Source organism: Lactuca serriola, chromosome 2 (assembly GCF_051521515.1).
Source record: "Lactuca serriola cultivar US96UC23 chromosome 2, Lser_US96UC23_V15, whole genome shotgun sequence".
Classification (NCBI taxonomy): domain Eukaryota; kingdom Viridiplantae; phylum Streptophyta; class Magnoliopsida; order Asterales; family Asteraceae; genus Lactuca; species Lactuca serriola.
The window spans coordinates 38,151,660-38,167,433 of record NC_136409.1 but is presented as its reverse complement, the minus strand read 5'-3'; the positions used below and the strand labels follow the sequence as shown (position 1 = coordinate 38,167,433).

Genomic DNA, 15,774 nt, shown 5'->3' with positions numbered 1-15,774 from the left:
TAAATGAATACGTAAAAAAAAAAACCAATTTGTAAAAAAAATCTTTTAATGCTACGTGGTTAAATGCTAGAAAATGCATTTTCTAATTAATAATTCTATGTAAATTTCTTTAAAAGCATGTACAAAAAGATAACTTTTTAAAAAATATATATATATAATAAGAAAAATAATAAATACTATATAAAATAATACTGAAATAAGAATAAAGTTATTAAATCGCGAGTAATGATAATTTTACGTAGTAATTGGTTCAAAACGATGAAAGTTTTGTGACTTATAACTTATTAGCAGACGCAGATTTATATAGGTGTTCAGAATAGCCTATTCTATACTTCAAATTTTTTTAATAAATTTTCCGGTATAATGTAATTTTTCCGGCATGTTATTTCTAAATTCATGTGTGCTAGGCCTAACATTTTGTTCTGGATCCGCCACTCCTTATTAAAATATTGAAGTATTCCATTTTTTTATATTTTTAATTATTTTTGTAGGTTATATTAAATTCGCACAAAGATATTAACGTACGAAATGTATTCCGGGAACAACTTCCTAATATATGCTTCATGTCCCCAAATTGTAAGACGAGTCGAGGTCTACCTCTCTTTGCATATTCTCAAAAAACGAGGTTGGGTTCGTACGTATTTTTCCAACATTGTATTTATAATTTATCTTACATTGCAGTTGAAATATTATTTATTTTTGGTTATTTCTACTTCTGAGTTCTAAGATAAATAATAAAGTATACGTCACAAACAAATAACTAACATATTGTTCAACAAGAGGTATATGCATACTTGTTACATAGTCTTATTTAATAAAAATGTATATATGTAAATATCAATTGCAAATATATAAACATTTACAATTCAACTATTATCATAAGTCATATATTATTCTTATTATCAAATAAAATAATATAAAATACAAAAGCATTTTTATCCCTTTTCCACCCTCAATTCGAGCTTCCACCTACCTAAATTAACATATAAATACCCACAAACACCACAACAAATAAATTAAAAAAAGAAGTGGGAAAGTAATCAAATATTACAAAACCATTCCTCCCTTCCCTTTAGCTTTGGAAACTGCAACCATCTCAGTTTCTTCATAACCCCATAAACCTTCAAACCTCCATTCTTGATCTTCTTCTTCATCTTCACCATTCACCATGATCACTCTTTCAGACTTCTACCATGTAATGACCGCCGTCGTCCCCCTCTACGTCGCCATGATCTTAGCTTACGGCTCCGTCAAGTGGTGGAAGATCTTCACTCCCGATCAATGCTCCGGCATCAACCGTTTTGTTGCCCTCTTCGCCGTTCCTCTCCTCTCCTTCCACTTCATCTCCACCAACAACCCTTACAAAATGAACCTCCGCTTCATCGCCGCTGACACCCTCCAGAAACTGGTGGTTCTTGCCGCCCTCGCCGTCTGGAGCAACGTCAGCAAAAGGGGTTGCTTAGAATGGTCGATTACACTCTTCTCTTTATCGACTTTACCTAATACACTCGTTATGGGGATTCCTTTGCTTAAAGGAATGTATGGTGGTGAATCTGGTAGCTTAATGGTTCAAATCGTTGTTCTTCAATGTATAATCTGGTATACTTTGATGTTGTTTTTGTTCGAGTTTCGTGGTGCAAGATTGTTGATTTCAGAACAGTTTCCGGGAACTGCTGGTGCCATTGCTTCAATTCATGTCGATTCTGATATCATGTCATTAGATGGACGACAAGTTCTTGAGACTGAAGCTGAGATTAAAGAAGATGGAAAGCTTCATGTTACAGTTAGGAAATCAAATGCTTCAAGATCGGATGTGTTTTCGAGAAGGTCGCAGGGTTTTTCCTCTACGACCCCTCGTCCATCGAATCTGACGAATGCAGAGATTTACTCTCTGCAATCGTCACGAAACCCGACCCCAAGAGGGTCGAGTTTCAACCATACTGATTTTTATTCAATGGCGGGCGGTGGTGGTGGCGGTGGTGCGAGGAACTCGAACTTTGGGGCTAATGATGTTTACGGGTTGTCTGTGTCCAGAGGGCCCACTCCCAGACCTTCCAATTATGAAGAGGAAGGCAGTGGGAGCGTTCCCAATAAGTCTCGTTTTCATCATGGAGTGCCGAGTAGTAACTACCCGGCACCCAATCCAGGGATGTTTTCCCCTTCAACGGGAAAACCGACTGTTCCATTGACTAAAAAAGCCAATGGACAGAAAACAGATGAAGGTTCGAATGATCTTCACATGTTTGTTTGGAGCTCGAGTGCTTCTCCAGTTTCGGACGTATTCGCTGCACGCGAATACGGAGCACTTGATCATCCAACAACAAAAGATGTAAAAACGCCGATATCGCCCCTAAAAGGTAAGTCATTGTTGTTGTTGTTGTTTTGTTTTTTTTTTTTTTTTTTTTTTTAATTATATTCATTTTTAGGTAATTAATTAAAAAAATGTTTTATTTATTAGGGAACGGAGAAGAATACTTGGAGAGAGCAGAATTTTCTTTTGGAAATAACAATATAAATATCGAAGGCGGAAAGGGGAAAGGTGTTGGTGGCACTGCAATGCCGCCAACCAGTGTAATGACGAGGCTTATACTGATAATGGTGTGGCGGAAGTTGATCCGAAACCCGAATACGTATTCGAGTTTAATCGGGCTCATTTGGTCTTTAGTGTGTTTTAGGTAAAAATATGATGAATACGTTATGTTAATTTTTTATATTTTTATATATAAATGAAGAGATTTTTTAAATAATATAAAACTATATTTAATTTATAGGTGGAATGTTGAAATGCCAGCGATCATAGCAAAGTCGATATCAATACTGTCTGATGCAGGCCTTGGCATGGCTATGTTCAGTCTTGGTTAGTACCAAACATTCTCTCTATCCCTATTTCATGTTTATTGTTATTTAGTCATATCTGATTTGATATATTATAGTTTAATAAAATGTATATTTTAACCTTATGACATAATATTTTATATCAATAGACAAATAAGTAAATTTGACACGAAATATTTATGAAAAAAAGAAACATTTTTGTTCCTTGGGACAAGGTAATATTTTTACGAACTCAATTTAATGTTATCTTGTCATCGGACATAGTTCTTGATAAATTTGAATATGGATTGTTTTTTTTTAATTATTATTATTAAATCAACATCAAATCAAATCGTTATATTCGTTTTGTAATATATCACTTTTTGAATTAAATAGGAATCTGATTAGGAGTATGTTGTCTGCCTAATTTTGAATTTTGATGTACAATACTATTTTTTTTTTTTTAATTTAATATTCACCAAAAGAAAGTAGTACTTTCTTTTTACTATTCGGTTAAAGAAATGAGACTTTTGGACCAAATATCAAGTGGTAAAAAAAAGTAGATACACGTTAAAAGTGAAACACAAATATTGTATTTATTTTAAATTAACAGTGAAAATAAAAATAAAAAAAGGTATTGGAATTAGTTAGGCATGGTGATGATGATGATGATTACCTTCAAGTAGTAGTGGTGGGGATGATGATGGAAAGGTGTTTTAGATTGTCGGGGGGAAAAGTAAAAGACTTTGATTGATTTTGGGTGTCAATGGGAATCAACAGAATAAGATTCTTGACCCTCAAGGGTAATTTCGTAAATTCACTAAAAAGCTGATTTCTGTTTTCCCAAAATAACAGTATATTTTGTCCTTTCGTAGTAGATTCCATGGGCAGCTTGTCCAAAATGAAATTTTAATACAGTTAAAAATGTTGAAGAGTATATTGGTTTTATTTGTTTTCATTAGGATTTATACATTCTCTTAATGGTTAAGTGAATCTATTGTTCGTTAACCATTCAGAGTTCGTTAACCATTCAGAATGTTACTAATCAAACAGCCATTAAATGTTGGTGTCATGATTACGTATATTATAATATGTAAATAAATAAATAATTGAAAATGAAATGTTATTAATTTATTATATATATTTATTAAGAAAAAAAACAAACGATAAATTAAATTGCTTTATACTTTTTATGCCTACAAATGTTTCTACCCAATAAAATTATGAAAAGTATCATTATTTCATATTTTTTTAACTAACCCATTAAGACTATATTAAAAATATATCAAATAAAATTAAATTGAATGATGATTTGTCATAATTTTAATGGGTAGGAATAATTATAGATATAAAATGTATGAGGTAATTTAATTCCTCAAAACAAATTATACAGGTTTATTTATGGCATTGCAACCAAAGATAATCGCATGTGGAAATTCCGTAGCAACTTTTGCAATGGCTGTGAGATTCCTTACAGGACCGGCTGTCATGGCAGCTGCTTCCATAGCCGTCGGACTTCGCGGCGTTCTCTTACGTATTGCCATCGTCCAGGTGTTAATTAATTTCTTTTCTTTTTTCCTTCTTTAATTACATTAAATATTTATTTATATCTATATTATTTTCTTTTTCTTTTTTACTTATTTAATATGAGAAACTATCAAGGTTTATGATTATCTAAAATCAAACAATTATATACGTAGTAAACTTATATGCTCGGTATAAAATGAATTTCCATATGCAAAGCTTTTTGAATGGTCCCCACATAAAAAAAACTAAATAGATGATAAATCATGGATTTATATTTTCATAATATATTAAGCAAAAAAAAAAGCACTTTAAGATTTTTTTTTATGGTGAAAACAATTCGAAAAGCAATTTTGCAATCGCAATGGAGTTATTTTAACATTGTTGGTCATTTTATGTTAAAGAGATAAAAAGTTGTATCTTGCATTTTCTTGTTTACAACTTTTTAAGATATAATATAACTTGATTTATTTTATTTTATGACAAAAGAGTGATAATGAGGGTCACGTGAGAGTCACGTGGAGCATGTCCATGCCTTGATCAAAGCAAAACAAAGCGTGCATTCGGATTATTTAATTAAACACTAAATCCGACACCCACATTTTGTCTGCCACTCCGTTTATAATTACTATATGCTTCTTCGTAACCTTAAAAGGATAAACCACAAAAAATAAAAATTAAAAAAAAAAACATATATATCCAATGAATCATAATAACTAATTATTTAATTTTATCATTAACTTTAATGTTACTTTTTTGTTTTAATAATCCGAATGCACATATCAAGATACACTAAAAATAAAATATTATAAGTGAATTTGGTCTTTGAACTGTATCTATTATTTCTTGATATAGTTGAAGACTAAGCTGATATAAATCGATTTTTTTTTAATTTGAGAAAAATAATTTTTTAAAAAGTTATTAAAATAAAAATTATGCATATACATATGGTTGAGAGATTATGTATGAACCCTATAGTATATAATAATAATAATAATAATAATAATAATAATAATAATATTATTATTATTATTACATAACATGAATGACATGTTAAATAAGTACACATAACATAACAAATATGAGTGTACATTAAAATAATAGTATGGATTGTGCTGATGCAATCAAAGTTGTAGTTAAATACAAAAATGCTCTCAATTTGATTCTCAATGTTTTCATTATATCCAAGGGTTTTTTTTTTCTTTTACTTTTTACGTGATTATATATACGTATGTATATAAAGTAAGTTTTGTTATTTTACAAATTTAGTCCTCTAACTTTTTCTTTTTGATGATAAAAATGGTGAAAAAAACAAACAGGCTGCTTTACCACAGGGTATTGTCCCCTTTGTCTTTGCGAAGGAGTACAATGTCCACCCTGATATCCTTAGCACTGGGTACGTCTTTCAGCTTTTTTTCCTTTCACTTTATTTTATTCTTTCTTTTTTCTTTCCAAAATTGATTCCTTCTGTAACTGTAATGTTCTTTCCTACAAATAATATTAAATTATTCTTATTTAATTCTTTAAAAATCCCATTTTTCTGTTTGGTTTTGAAGATGCTTGATTTCTTTTATGTAATGTTTGCAGTGTAATATTTGGAATGCTGATAGCGTTACCCATAACGCTTGTCTACTATATTTTGCTTGGACTAGAGAAATAGCTAAGCTACTCAAGGATGACGTCATCATAATGGTTAACAATATGTCAAGAAACTCATGCTCAAAAGTAATTGTTTATGTAGCTTTTAAGGTTTTTAGTTGGTAGAAATAGAAAAAAAAAACGTGGTGTTAATTGGGTTTGTTCCACATTGTTTAGTCGAGTCGATGTTATACAAAAACACGATAAACTCGTCTCGTTTAATGTAGTTTGTGTATTTGTTGCATTATGTTATAATTCAAATTGTTGCAAAATGCATAGCTTATGACATCTCTAACCTTACACTAAAGAACTAATTTACACAATAATACTCCAACCCTATACTATACTAACATTATATATAGTCTTGGAGAATACTGTAACATTAAATATAATATTACACTATTCATTAACACTAAACATAGTGTTATACTATTCATTAGATTAATGAGTTTGGATAACTAGTTATCACATCTAAAAATTGTCACCCCACATGTCATGTCAATATGTTGTTATAATACCAAAGAAATGAAATGGACAACTAATTATAACACTCCATGTCATCATTTTTTTCGATTTAATTTTTTATATTTATAAAAACAAATTTAATTAAAACATGTTAATTAAATAAAACCTACTTTTTTAATTAAACATAACATTTAAAAATCTAAAAAAAAACATTTAAAAACATAAAAAATTGCATTTTCGTCCATAATTTATTCATTTTCATTTCAATCGTACATAAAACCAGTCAAATCTTCTCGAAGTTGCTTGTATTTTCATGCGTCTTGAATATCTACGACCCTATGCAAATATTTCACTGTCCCGAGTTGAAATTGCATGTGTCTGAGCTCTAAAGCCGAATACTCTACAATATTTAGTCATTTATCTTCAACCACCATGTTATGCATTATGTACATGAATACATAATATATTGTAGAACGTCTAGCTGATATGGTCGTGTCGTATGTTCAACGTTGTGCCATTTCAACTTTAGAGCTCCAAAAGCACGTTCCAAATCCATAAATCTTGGGAAACAATAGCCTCTAATACCAACGAATGCACTCCATGATGACCACTTGTGTACTGGCATTTCTACACCACAAGACAAATTCTCCATTTCCAGTGTGTGTAATCAATGCTTCCAAACATACGCGGAAAACCGTGTCTTTCTTCATGCGCAACATATAGTTGTTGTATATCATTCAACGAAGGTTTGCGCAAATTAACTTCACCGAAGGTTTCGAAAACACCTATCGTCAATCTATACAAACTTTCTCTTGCAGTTCTCTCAGACATTCTCATATAATCGTTAATCGGATCAGGCGACTCTCTCATTGCCATAAGCTTAATTGCAACAATACATTTCTGCAACAATGTGAATCATCGCTTACCTCTAACATCATATCTCACTTGGAAAAATTCATATCTAATGTCACAACTAGCATTTTAGCTAGGAAATTTTGTTTTCATGTAAACATCAACTATTGTAAGACTTGTACTCTAAACGAATATCATACTCTATGCTAAACTAAAATCATCCATTTGATTCAAAACTTCTGAATGAAGTTCAAAACCTAATACAATACATCTCATATATTCAACTATGGGTTGAAAACCCTAAAAATCTCAGTTCAAATTTATTATAGACTAGGATCCTCATATTGGGCCTAATGGGCCAATAAACTTTCAAATTGGGTAAGTTGGGCCAAGGAACCTTATTTGGGCTCTAATTGGACCCACATTCTTCAAGCTAAAGTATTTTGGGCCATGTTGGGCCTAAAATGACTCACTTCATTTTTATGGGCCTTAATGGGCCATAAATGTTTTCTTGAACCTAAATGGGCCTAAAAACCTATTATATTCACTCTTTTGGGCCGTAAACCCCTAAGAGGGCCCAATAGGTAGAAAAATTCCACCTTGGACCTTGTAGTTTCGAGTATATTCAATTCTAGCACTATATTTCTCCTCACACTATCCCATTCTGTCACACCCCCAAACCGGAACGGCGGAAACGTTCGGGGGCAGATGACGTCATGTATAGTTTCACAAAAATTGAATAATAGTAATCCAAGCAACAACAACCATTGTATTAATAGTATAATGTTTACATTGTTTTCGAAACATAAACAGCTGACTCCAAAAGTAAATAACAAGTAAAGACTCGAAACTACTATGCTCCATCTTCTTGAACCCGACGCGTGTACCTGTCTACTAATGTCCTGAGAATACAAGTAGGTTTTGAAAGAGTATCAACATTAAGGTGGTGAGTTCATAAGCGTTTTGTTTTAGAAAACTATTCTGTGTTCTTTCAAAAAGTGCGTTGTGTTTCTCCAGAAAACCTTATATTTTTTTTATGTAATGAATGTTAAGTAAAAACAAATGATTCTTCCTAGTTCCTCTTGCGAGTACTTAGTGTATACAAATCATATACAATCCAAATCGGACAAACAATCGATTGTGTGGTTCTGCCTCAAGCCTACAACCAAACAAGGAACAAGAAATGAGGCGGAGTCACATATCCCACTGCAAGTGGGATCTTCAAGTATATAACCCTAAAGTATGCACTAGATACTTACAGATTTAACTGTATTGGTCCTTTGATATCTGTTGATATTGTTCCTAAAAAAATCCAATATTTTCTTATGAAAAGCTTGATTAAACCCATTCCTTCTATAATTACTTAGTTCATACTAGTTATGTATAAACCAATATCGAACAAATAGTTAATTATGTGGATCTGCCCTAAACCCACAACCAAACAAGGAACAGGGAATGAGGCGGAAACCACACATTCCACAGCCTATCCGATATTCTTCATACGTAACTCGGCTGTATAGACTAAGGATTTATAGAATTAATAATGAATATTCGTTAATTGAATAATAATCCCATTGTCTGTAAAGTACTGATGTTTATCCTAGAAAATCCTATATTTTCCTTAAGTGTAAGTTATTAAAGTATCTGTTCCAAATCGAAGAGTACAAGTATCTACCATACTTATGTTGTTTAAGAATTGTTCTTTTTGAAAACTCTGGCTACCACCAATAATGTATAGTAGTTTTATTACATAAATAAAAATAGTTGAAAACGTATTGTTCTGTATACTGAAATTGTTGTGAATACCCTCCTCTGATCACTTAATACATACGAGTTGTAGAAATCGAGATCGAACGAATAGTCGATTGGGTGATTCTGCCCTAAACCCACAACCAAACAAGGAACAGGGAATAAGGCGGAAGTCATACATCCCACTACATATCAGAGGTTAATTTCATATCACCCTGATGTATATACTAAGAAATCCCCTAGTTATTAACCCTGATGACTGATTGTTAAGTACATTATTACGTGAACGAGTTGTTGTTTCCCCAATGAGTTCTTATAACCATACTATGGACGATAAACATTACGACATACTTCAAACGTCGTGAACTGAATGACGTTTGTCACCCTAGGTTGACTGTAGCTAATAGTCAAGGTGCGGGATTGTCACACCCGTATAGATATATACACAAACTCACGCTCTCCCTCCAGGAGACTCTAATTACAAGGGGTAGACTTCCCAGAAGACGTGTCTCACATTGTAGTTCTCTCAACGAATCCACGGATAATACTATGAAACCCCTTTTGTTATTAACATGAGTTCTTATAAAATAGTACCTTTTATTTAATAATTCATAAGTTTGTTTCCCTGTTTTGAAAACTGTGTTTGCAAAGTTTGTATCTTAACATGTTTATAAAACTGTCCGCAAATCTAGTAGTGGCTATGTTTATCATGTTTAGGAGGTTCTACGTTCAATGCGTGCTAATGATAGGAAAATATAATAAACCAAATTATATTTTTAAACACAAGATTACTCGTGCTTTTACTTGTACCCCCCCCCCTTAAAAAGCTTGTAAAATATGGGGGGTATGAACTCACTTGATTGTGAATGACTTGGATGAATGACAAAGATAGGATGCTTGGTATTCTAAGTGAAGTCCTGAGCACAATACGGTCCTATTAAGCACATATTAACATGTATAGGCCTAAAATTAGTGTCTAAAACCACTAACAAGTATAGGAAACACCCTTAGGATGTAGGAAACACTTACAATGAAGTGTTAGAACCAAGAATGATGGATAAAAAGGAGTTCACGGCCAAACCACCATGGGTTCACGACCCAAGATGTGTTTACGGCCCATGAACACATGAAGGGTTTACGGCCCAAGATGTGTTCACGGCCCATGAACACATGAAAGGTTTATAGCCCATTCATGAACATTTGAAGGGTTTACGACCCATCTATGAAGAGTTCACGACCCTATGAAGGGTTCACGGCCGTGAACTCTTCAAGATCATAAAGATGGTGATGAAAATGAGGGGGGGGGGGTTCACGACCCTATCATGGGTTCACGGTTGTGAACCGAGTTTGCGGTCGTGAACACCCTTTGAAGAGTTTTCTGGTTCGATTGCATTCCTCTAATCCCAAGCTAACACTTCTCAACATCCAACTCTTAAGTGTACTAGGCTTAGAGACTCTCAAACTGACTCTGAGCACAATAAAGCGATAACAGAAACGAGTCTGACTTTCGTTGATCGAGATGGCTTATAGGTAGAGATTTCGGGTTGTCACACATTCTCGGCCCAATTAAAAAAATGAAATATGGAGACATATTAAGATCTTGACACCTCATTAATATCCTTCATGCAATTAAGCTTCATACACTTCATGTAATTACTCAATCTCATACTTCCATGCAAGGTTTCCCTCTCCTTCTCTCTTCTTCTTAACTCTCTGCCAAAGAGTGTCTCACCACTCTCATTTTCTTTCATTTCAACTCCACCAAAAAGCTCTCTAGAACATCAAGAATTCACCCACCATATCTCCAAATTTTCGAGTGCATCTTGTGAAAGATCAAGAACTCTTCATCAAAGCTCATCACTTTTGGTAAGTTCTTGTTTGACTTTATGGTTAACTTCAAGTTTACACCAAAAATCTCTTCTTAACCCACATCATTTCATGATCGATGCTCTTAGAACTTCATACTTCTCAAGAACACATAAGGGTCGAGATCTTCTCATTTCCTCACAAAAAACTGAAAACTTGAAAGCAATGTGAGTTCATACCCCCTATTTTCGATTTTTACTTTGTTTTTGGGGGAGAATATAAGTTTTTTTGTGTAGATCTATGTGTGTATGCATGATTATGTGTGTTTTTCTAGTTATATATGTGTTTAGGTGTTGTCAACTTCATGAACTCAAAGATCGACTAAAAGATGATGATATTGGTATAACATAACACTTATTTCAACTTATCTTACAAGAAAAAGGTTTAAAATACATATAAGTTACTCAAAGCTAAGAAAAACTTCATAAAAGGGGCTAAAAGTGACTAAATGAAAAAAGAATGGGTTATTTGTGTAACTCACGGCTAGTAAGGGGTTCAAAAGATTTTTTTGCTAAACATGGCTAATTTGACATTTGAGACCTTATAAGGACTAAAAATGTAAACATTTTCATAAATGGGCCTTATTTGGGCTTTTCACGATTTTAGGCCCAAAAAATTGTAAAATTTGATCTTTTGTGAGCTTAAATGTCATTTTCAAGAAAGTTGTGCCAAAAATACAAATTTTTTTGATAAAAAGGGTTAAAGATGTGAAATTATAAAAATTTGGGCCAAAGAGATGAAATTATCTATTATGGGCCGAAATACATATTTTTATAAAAATCAAGCCAAAATGATATTTTTGACAAAAGTAAGTTAAAAATGTTATTTTTACAAAAACTAGCCTTAAATGCAACTTTTGTCCAAAAAGGGGCCTAAAATGCTATTTTTACCAAAAATGGGCCTTAATTGTAAATTTTTGGCTTAATGGGCCAAGAATGTCATTTTTACAAAAAGTGGGCCTTTTATGCCATTGTGGTAAATAATTGAATTAAAACAAGCAATAATATAACAAATGGGCTAATTTTTCCTTTCCCATATCATTGGGCCTTAGTGACCCATTTATACGCCGAATAGGTCCTGAATACTCTTTATATGTTTATAGGGCCTCATTGACCCATTAACATGCTCGACGGACATTTGATACTATTTGCGTGCTATTTGGGCCTGTAAATATCTTACATGTGAAATGGGCCTTAGTTGTCCTTTTATATATATTTTGGGCCAGGGTTATATATCTCATTCCTTATGTGCCTAGAAATGATTTACATGTTTAGTGTGACTTAGTCGTTCACTTACATGTTCATTTAGGCCTGGAATGTGTTTTATATGTTTCTCTTCGCGTAAATTCGATTAAGGATCTAGTGAGACGTGTTGGTTGACACCTATTGAGTGTACGATCGTAGTCTGTAGTTATAACTAGAGTCTCTTGGAGGGAGAGCGAGGGTTTGTGTATAGATCTATACGGAGATGACACCCTGTGACAACCCGAAATTTTCATTTGTATAATTTCTATATCCAAACACTCCAAATATTAGTCAAAAATATTTTATTACATTTTTGGCAGGATTTAAGTCAGTTGGTGTTTTATTTATTTTTTATTTATTTACGTGAAACGACTAAATAAGTGTCGTCGTTAGTAAAGTGTACCCGGGCAAAACAACCCAACACCTTAGTAAGTGTTTCCTCTCTAAATTTGTTTATACAGCACTAAATCTAGTGTTTATACATCATTTTCATCCATGGATTTTGATTTCTACTTAGATCTTCAAGCATCTTCAAATCACCAAGAACACACTAGTGTTTTTGGGTCTTAAAACCCTATTACAAGCTTCATATAAGTAAGTATACTCCTACCTAGTTACCTTCCTAGTATGATTGAAAATTTATGGAATAAACCCCAAGAACAAGTGTTTACGGTTTGGGAATCTCCCAAAACCGTAAACACCCCAAAAAGGGGGTTTTGATGCCCTAACTCCCTCTCTAGCATGACTTATGGACTAGCAACTTGCTTGAATGATCTATGAACCCCAAAACTCGAAGTGGATAGAGTAACCATGAGTTTACTGCCGTAAACTCATGGGTTTACGGTAGTAAACTCCCCAAAAATGGTCCAAGGACCGTAAACTCCAAAAAGTAGGCAATTCATGCCCTAACCACTTCCTAAGCCCTTGAATCAACCCTAGAACCTTTCTTTGTGAAACATGAAGCCTTAAAGCACACAAATACACCACTCCCATGAGTTTACGACCATAAACTCATGGGGGATATGGTTCAAAAACCGTAAACACTCCTAGGTACTACCATTTGAGGAGTAAACTCCAAAGTGAGACTATACTCTCCTTAGATGCAACCCTTAACACCCCTAGCACTTGAAACAAGGTATTTTCATGCATTAGAGGGTCTTTACTTACTTAATTAGTGATTAAATGTCTAATTAGATACAATTATGTATCACTACATGTTACATAGGATCCACGTGTGTGTTCAAGTCCTCGTTTGACACCTAGCATCCTACCCGACAATCCCATCCACTCCACTCACTGCAGGTGAGTTCATACCCCTTAATCAACCTTTTAAATGTTTTAAATGCTTTTATGGGGGGGATACAAGTTGAATCAAACAAGTTATAGTATCAATCACATGTGATTTATAACTTGTTACCAAAAGGATTTTCTATACTTTCAAATTACCTTGCCAACAAAGTTGTTTTAAACGTTTATCAAACTCATGTTCATGTTTAATTGTTCTAAAACTATTTTTCAATGCTTTTAAACTTATTCTATTTCCAAAGCATATCTACACCAATATATTTATATAAGTAAGGATTGAAGGACTTAGAACTGATAGCTCACCTTATTTCCTGTTCTTGTTTGATTGTGGACTTAGGGTACTCTGTTATCTGTCCGACTGTCGTTGAATTCTTAGTTATATATCATATATATTCGTGTTGGATATAAAGGTCTTCACTTCAGTTCAACACCTTTGTGTATCAAAGGCATTCAACTAACATCTCTATTTTAACTATAATAGGTATAGTTAAGGATTACCACTCATTACTATTGTTACTATGATACTCACTATAGTTAGTACAGTTATGAGATTATACATACTAAATACTATACGAAGAGAACCCTATACACTATACGAAGAGAATACTATATACTATACAAGAGAACAAACATTCAATACATTATACTAAGAAGTACATTATACTCTAATTATGAGACAACATACTAAATAGAATGTGATACACTACTTCTCGATACGACACTCCACTATGCGATCACCGTGTAACTAGAGCCTCCTGGACGGAGAGCAAACACTATGTGTATAGATCTATATGGGACAGACACTTCCACATCCCGACTGCTAGCTACAGTCTGAGCCGACTAGGCCCAGGGGTGACAAAACATCACTACACTACGTGTGACCTGGAGGGTCAACTGTCATTCTATTATCACTCAGCATGGTTACATACGAGTTCACATTCAGACCTTAAGTAACACATTAAGAATTAAAGGTAAAACGGACTCCCCGAAGTGTGTGTGTGTGTATATATATATATATATATATAATACTATTTGGAGTTTGCATCTCTACTATATTCAGCTGGCAGTGACACTGCTGGGGTAAAACCCTATTTTTCCCGATTTCTTTATATGAACGGAATTTAAAATTGTATTTTCATACTGATAGTTCCACTGGGAAAACTTTTACATTTTCAGAGAATTAAACTTATAAATAACCGAGTCTTGGTAGAAGACTACTTTTACTGGAAAATATAGGATTTTCTAAGGATCATACTATTTTCAAAAACTTGAGAAATGATATTATATTACATGATTGTAAACACTTTTATACAAGCAATGACACTAAAGACTTATGAACTCACCAACTTTATGCTGATACTCGTTTTCAAAATAACTTGTATTCTCAGGTTATCAGTAGGCAGGTACAGATGCAAATATTGAGAAGACGGAGCACATACAGGACTCCTCTTTATCTTGATTATACTTTTTGGTGTCTATCAAACTGTACAGAACACGCTTGTATTACGATTACTATATTAATGCAATGGATGTTGTTGCTTGTTCTTACTATTATGCATTGTTATGATACTGTACATGACGTCCTCTACCCCAGAACGTATTCCGCCATTCTCGGTTTTGGGCTGTGACACACCCCACACCTGAGCTGTTCGCTACAGTTAGACTAGGCCAGTCTAGGGTGACAAAAAACTTATTCTATTTTCCGTCGGCGTTCAACAACGCCAAGACAAGCGAATTTGTCATTATCTAGTATGGTTATAACGAATCACTTAGAGGAATTAACGTTATAAATATATGGGAGACCATTCTCTTTTCTAATTAGATTACTCGGGAACATACTCGCACCGGTACTCAACCTCGGGGGTTGGTATACCAACATTCTCTTTTACAGACAACATAGGGTTGTCTGGGGGCATTCTCTGTTCATTCTCTTTACATTTTCTTCATGCTCTTATGCATACTAGTAAACAATAACACACATGCATTAATACAAGATCGCACACAAACATACTGAATTGTTTTCAGAAAATACAAGATTTTTCTGGCGATACAAAGTCATACAAATCATTTTCACAAACATACTAAATTTTTTTCAGAAAATATAGGATTTTCTGGTGATTACAAAATTATACAAATCATTTTCTCAAACATGCTTATGAACTCACCAACATTTTTATGTTGACCTTTTTAAATTAACTTGTATTCTCAGGAAACCGTTGAAGCAGGTTGAGCCAAACAAACTAATGGATATTTTGTTTCATCATACTTTAACTATTTTGGCATGTAATATTCAAACATAATATTCAATGTAAACAAT

General features: G+C 33.4%; 1 protein-coding gene across 1 annotated transcript; it reads left to right on the top strand.

The window, feature by feature from the left end:
* The first annotated feature begins 1,011 nt into the window (after positions 1-1,011).
* Positions 1,012-6,248, top strand: PIN1 (Auxin efflux carrier family protein). Its single transcript, XM_079023903.1, has 6 exons — positions 1,012-2,357; positions 2,459-2,675; positions 2,772-2,857; positions 4,208-4,365; positions 5,658-5,734; positions 5,926-6,248. The coding sequence occupies exons 1-6, from the start codon at positions 1,169-1,171 to the stop codon at positions 5,996-5,998; spliced, it is 1,800 nt and encodes a 599-aa protein (XP_078880029.1). The 5' UTR covers positions 1,012-1,168; the 3' UTR covers positions 5,999-6,248.
* The last annotated feature ends 9,526 nt before the right edge of the window (positions 6,249-15,774 follow it).

Excerpts from the sequence above, each read along its gene's own strand:
- PIN1 (XM_079023903.1), top strand. The coding sequence starts at position 1,169 with ATGATCACTCTTTCAGACTTCTACCATGTAATGACCGCCGTCGTCCCC. Across the intron at positions 2,676-2,771 it reads TGGTCTTTAGTGTGTTTTAG|GTGGAATGTTGAAATGCCAG; the intron begins GTAAAAATATGA and ends TTTAATTTATAG. Across the intron at positions 5,735-5,925 it reads CCTGATATCCTTAGCACTGG|TGTAATATTTGGAATGCTGA; the intron begins GTACGTCTTTCA and ends TAATGTTTGCAG.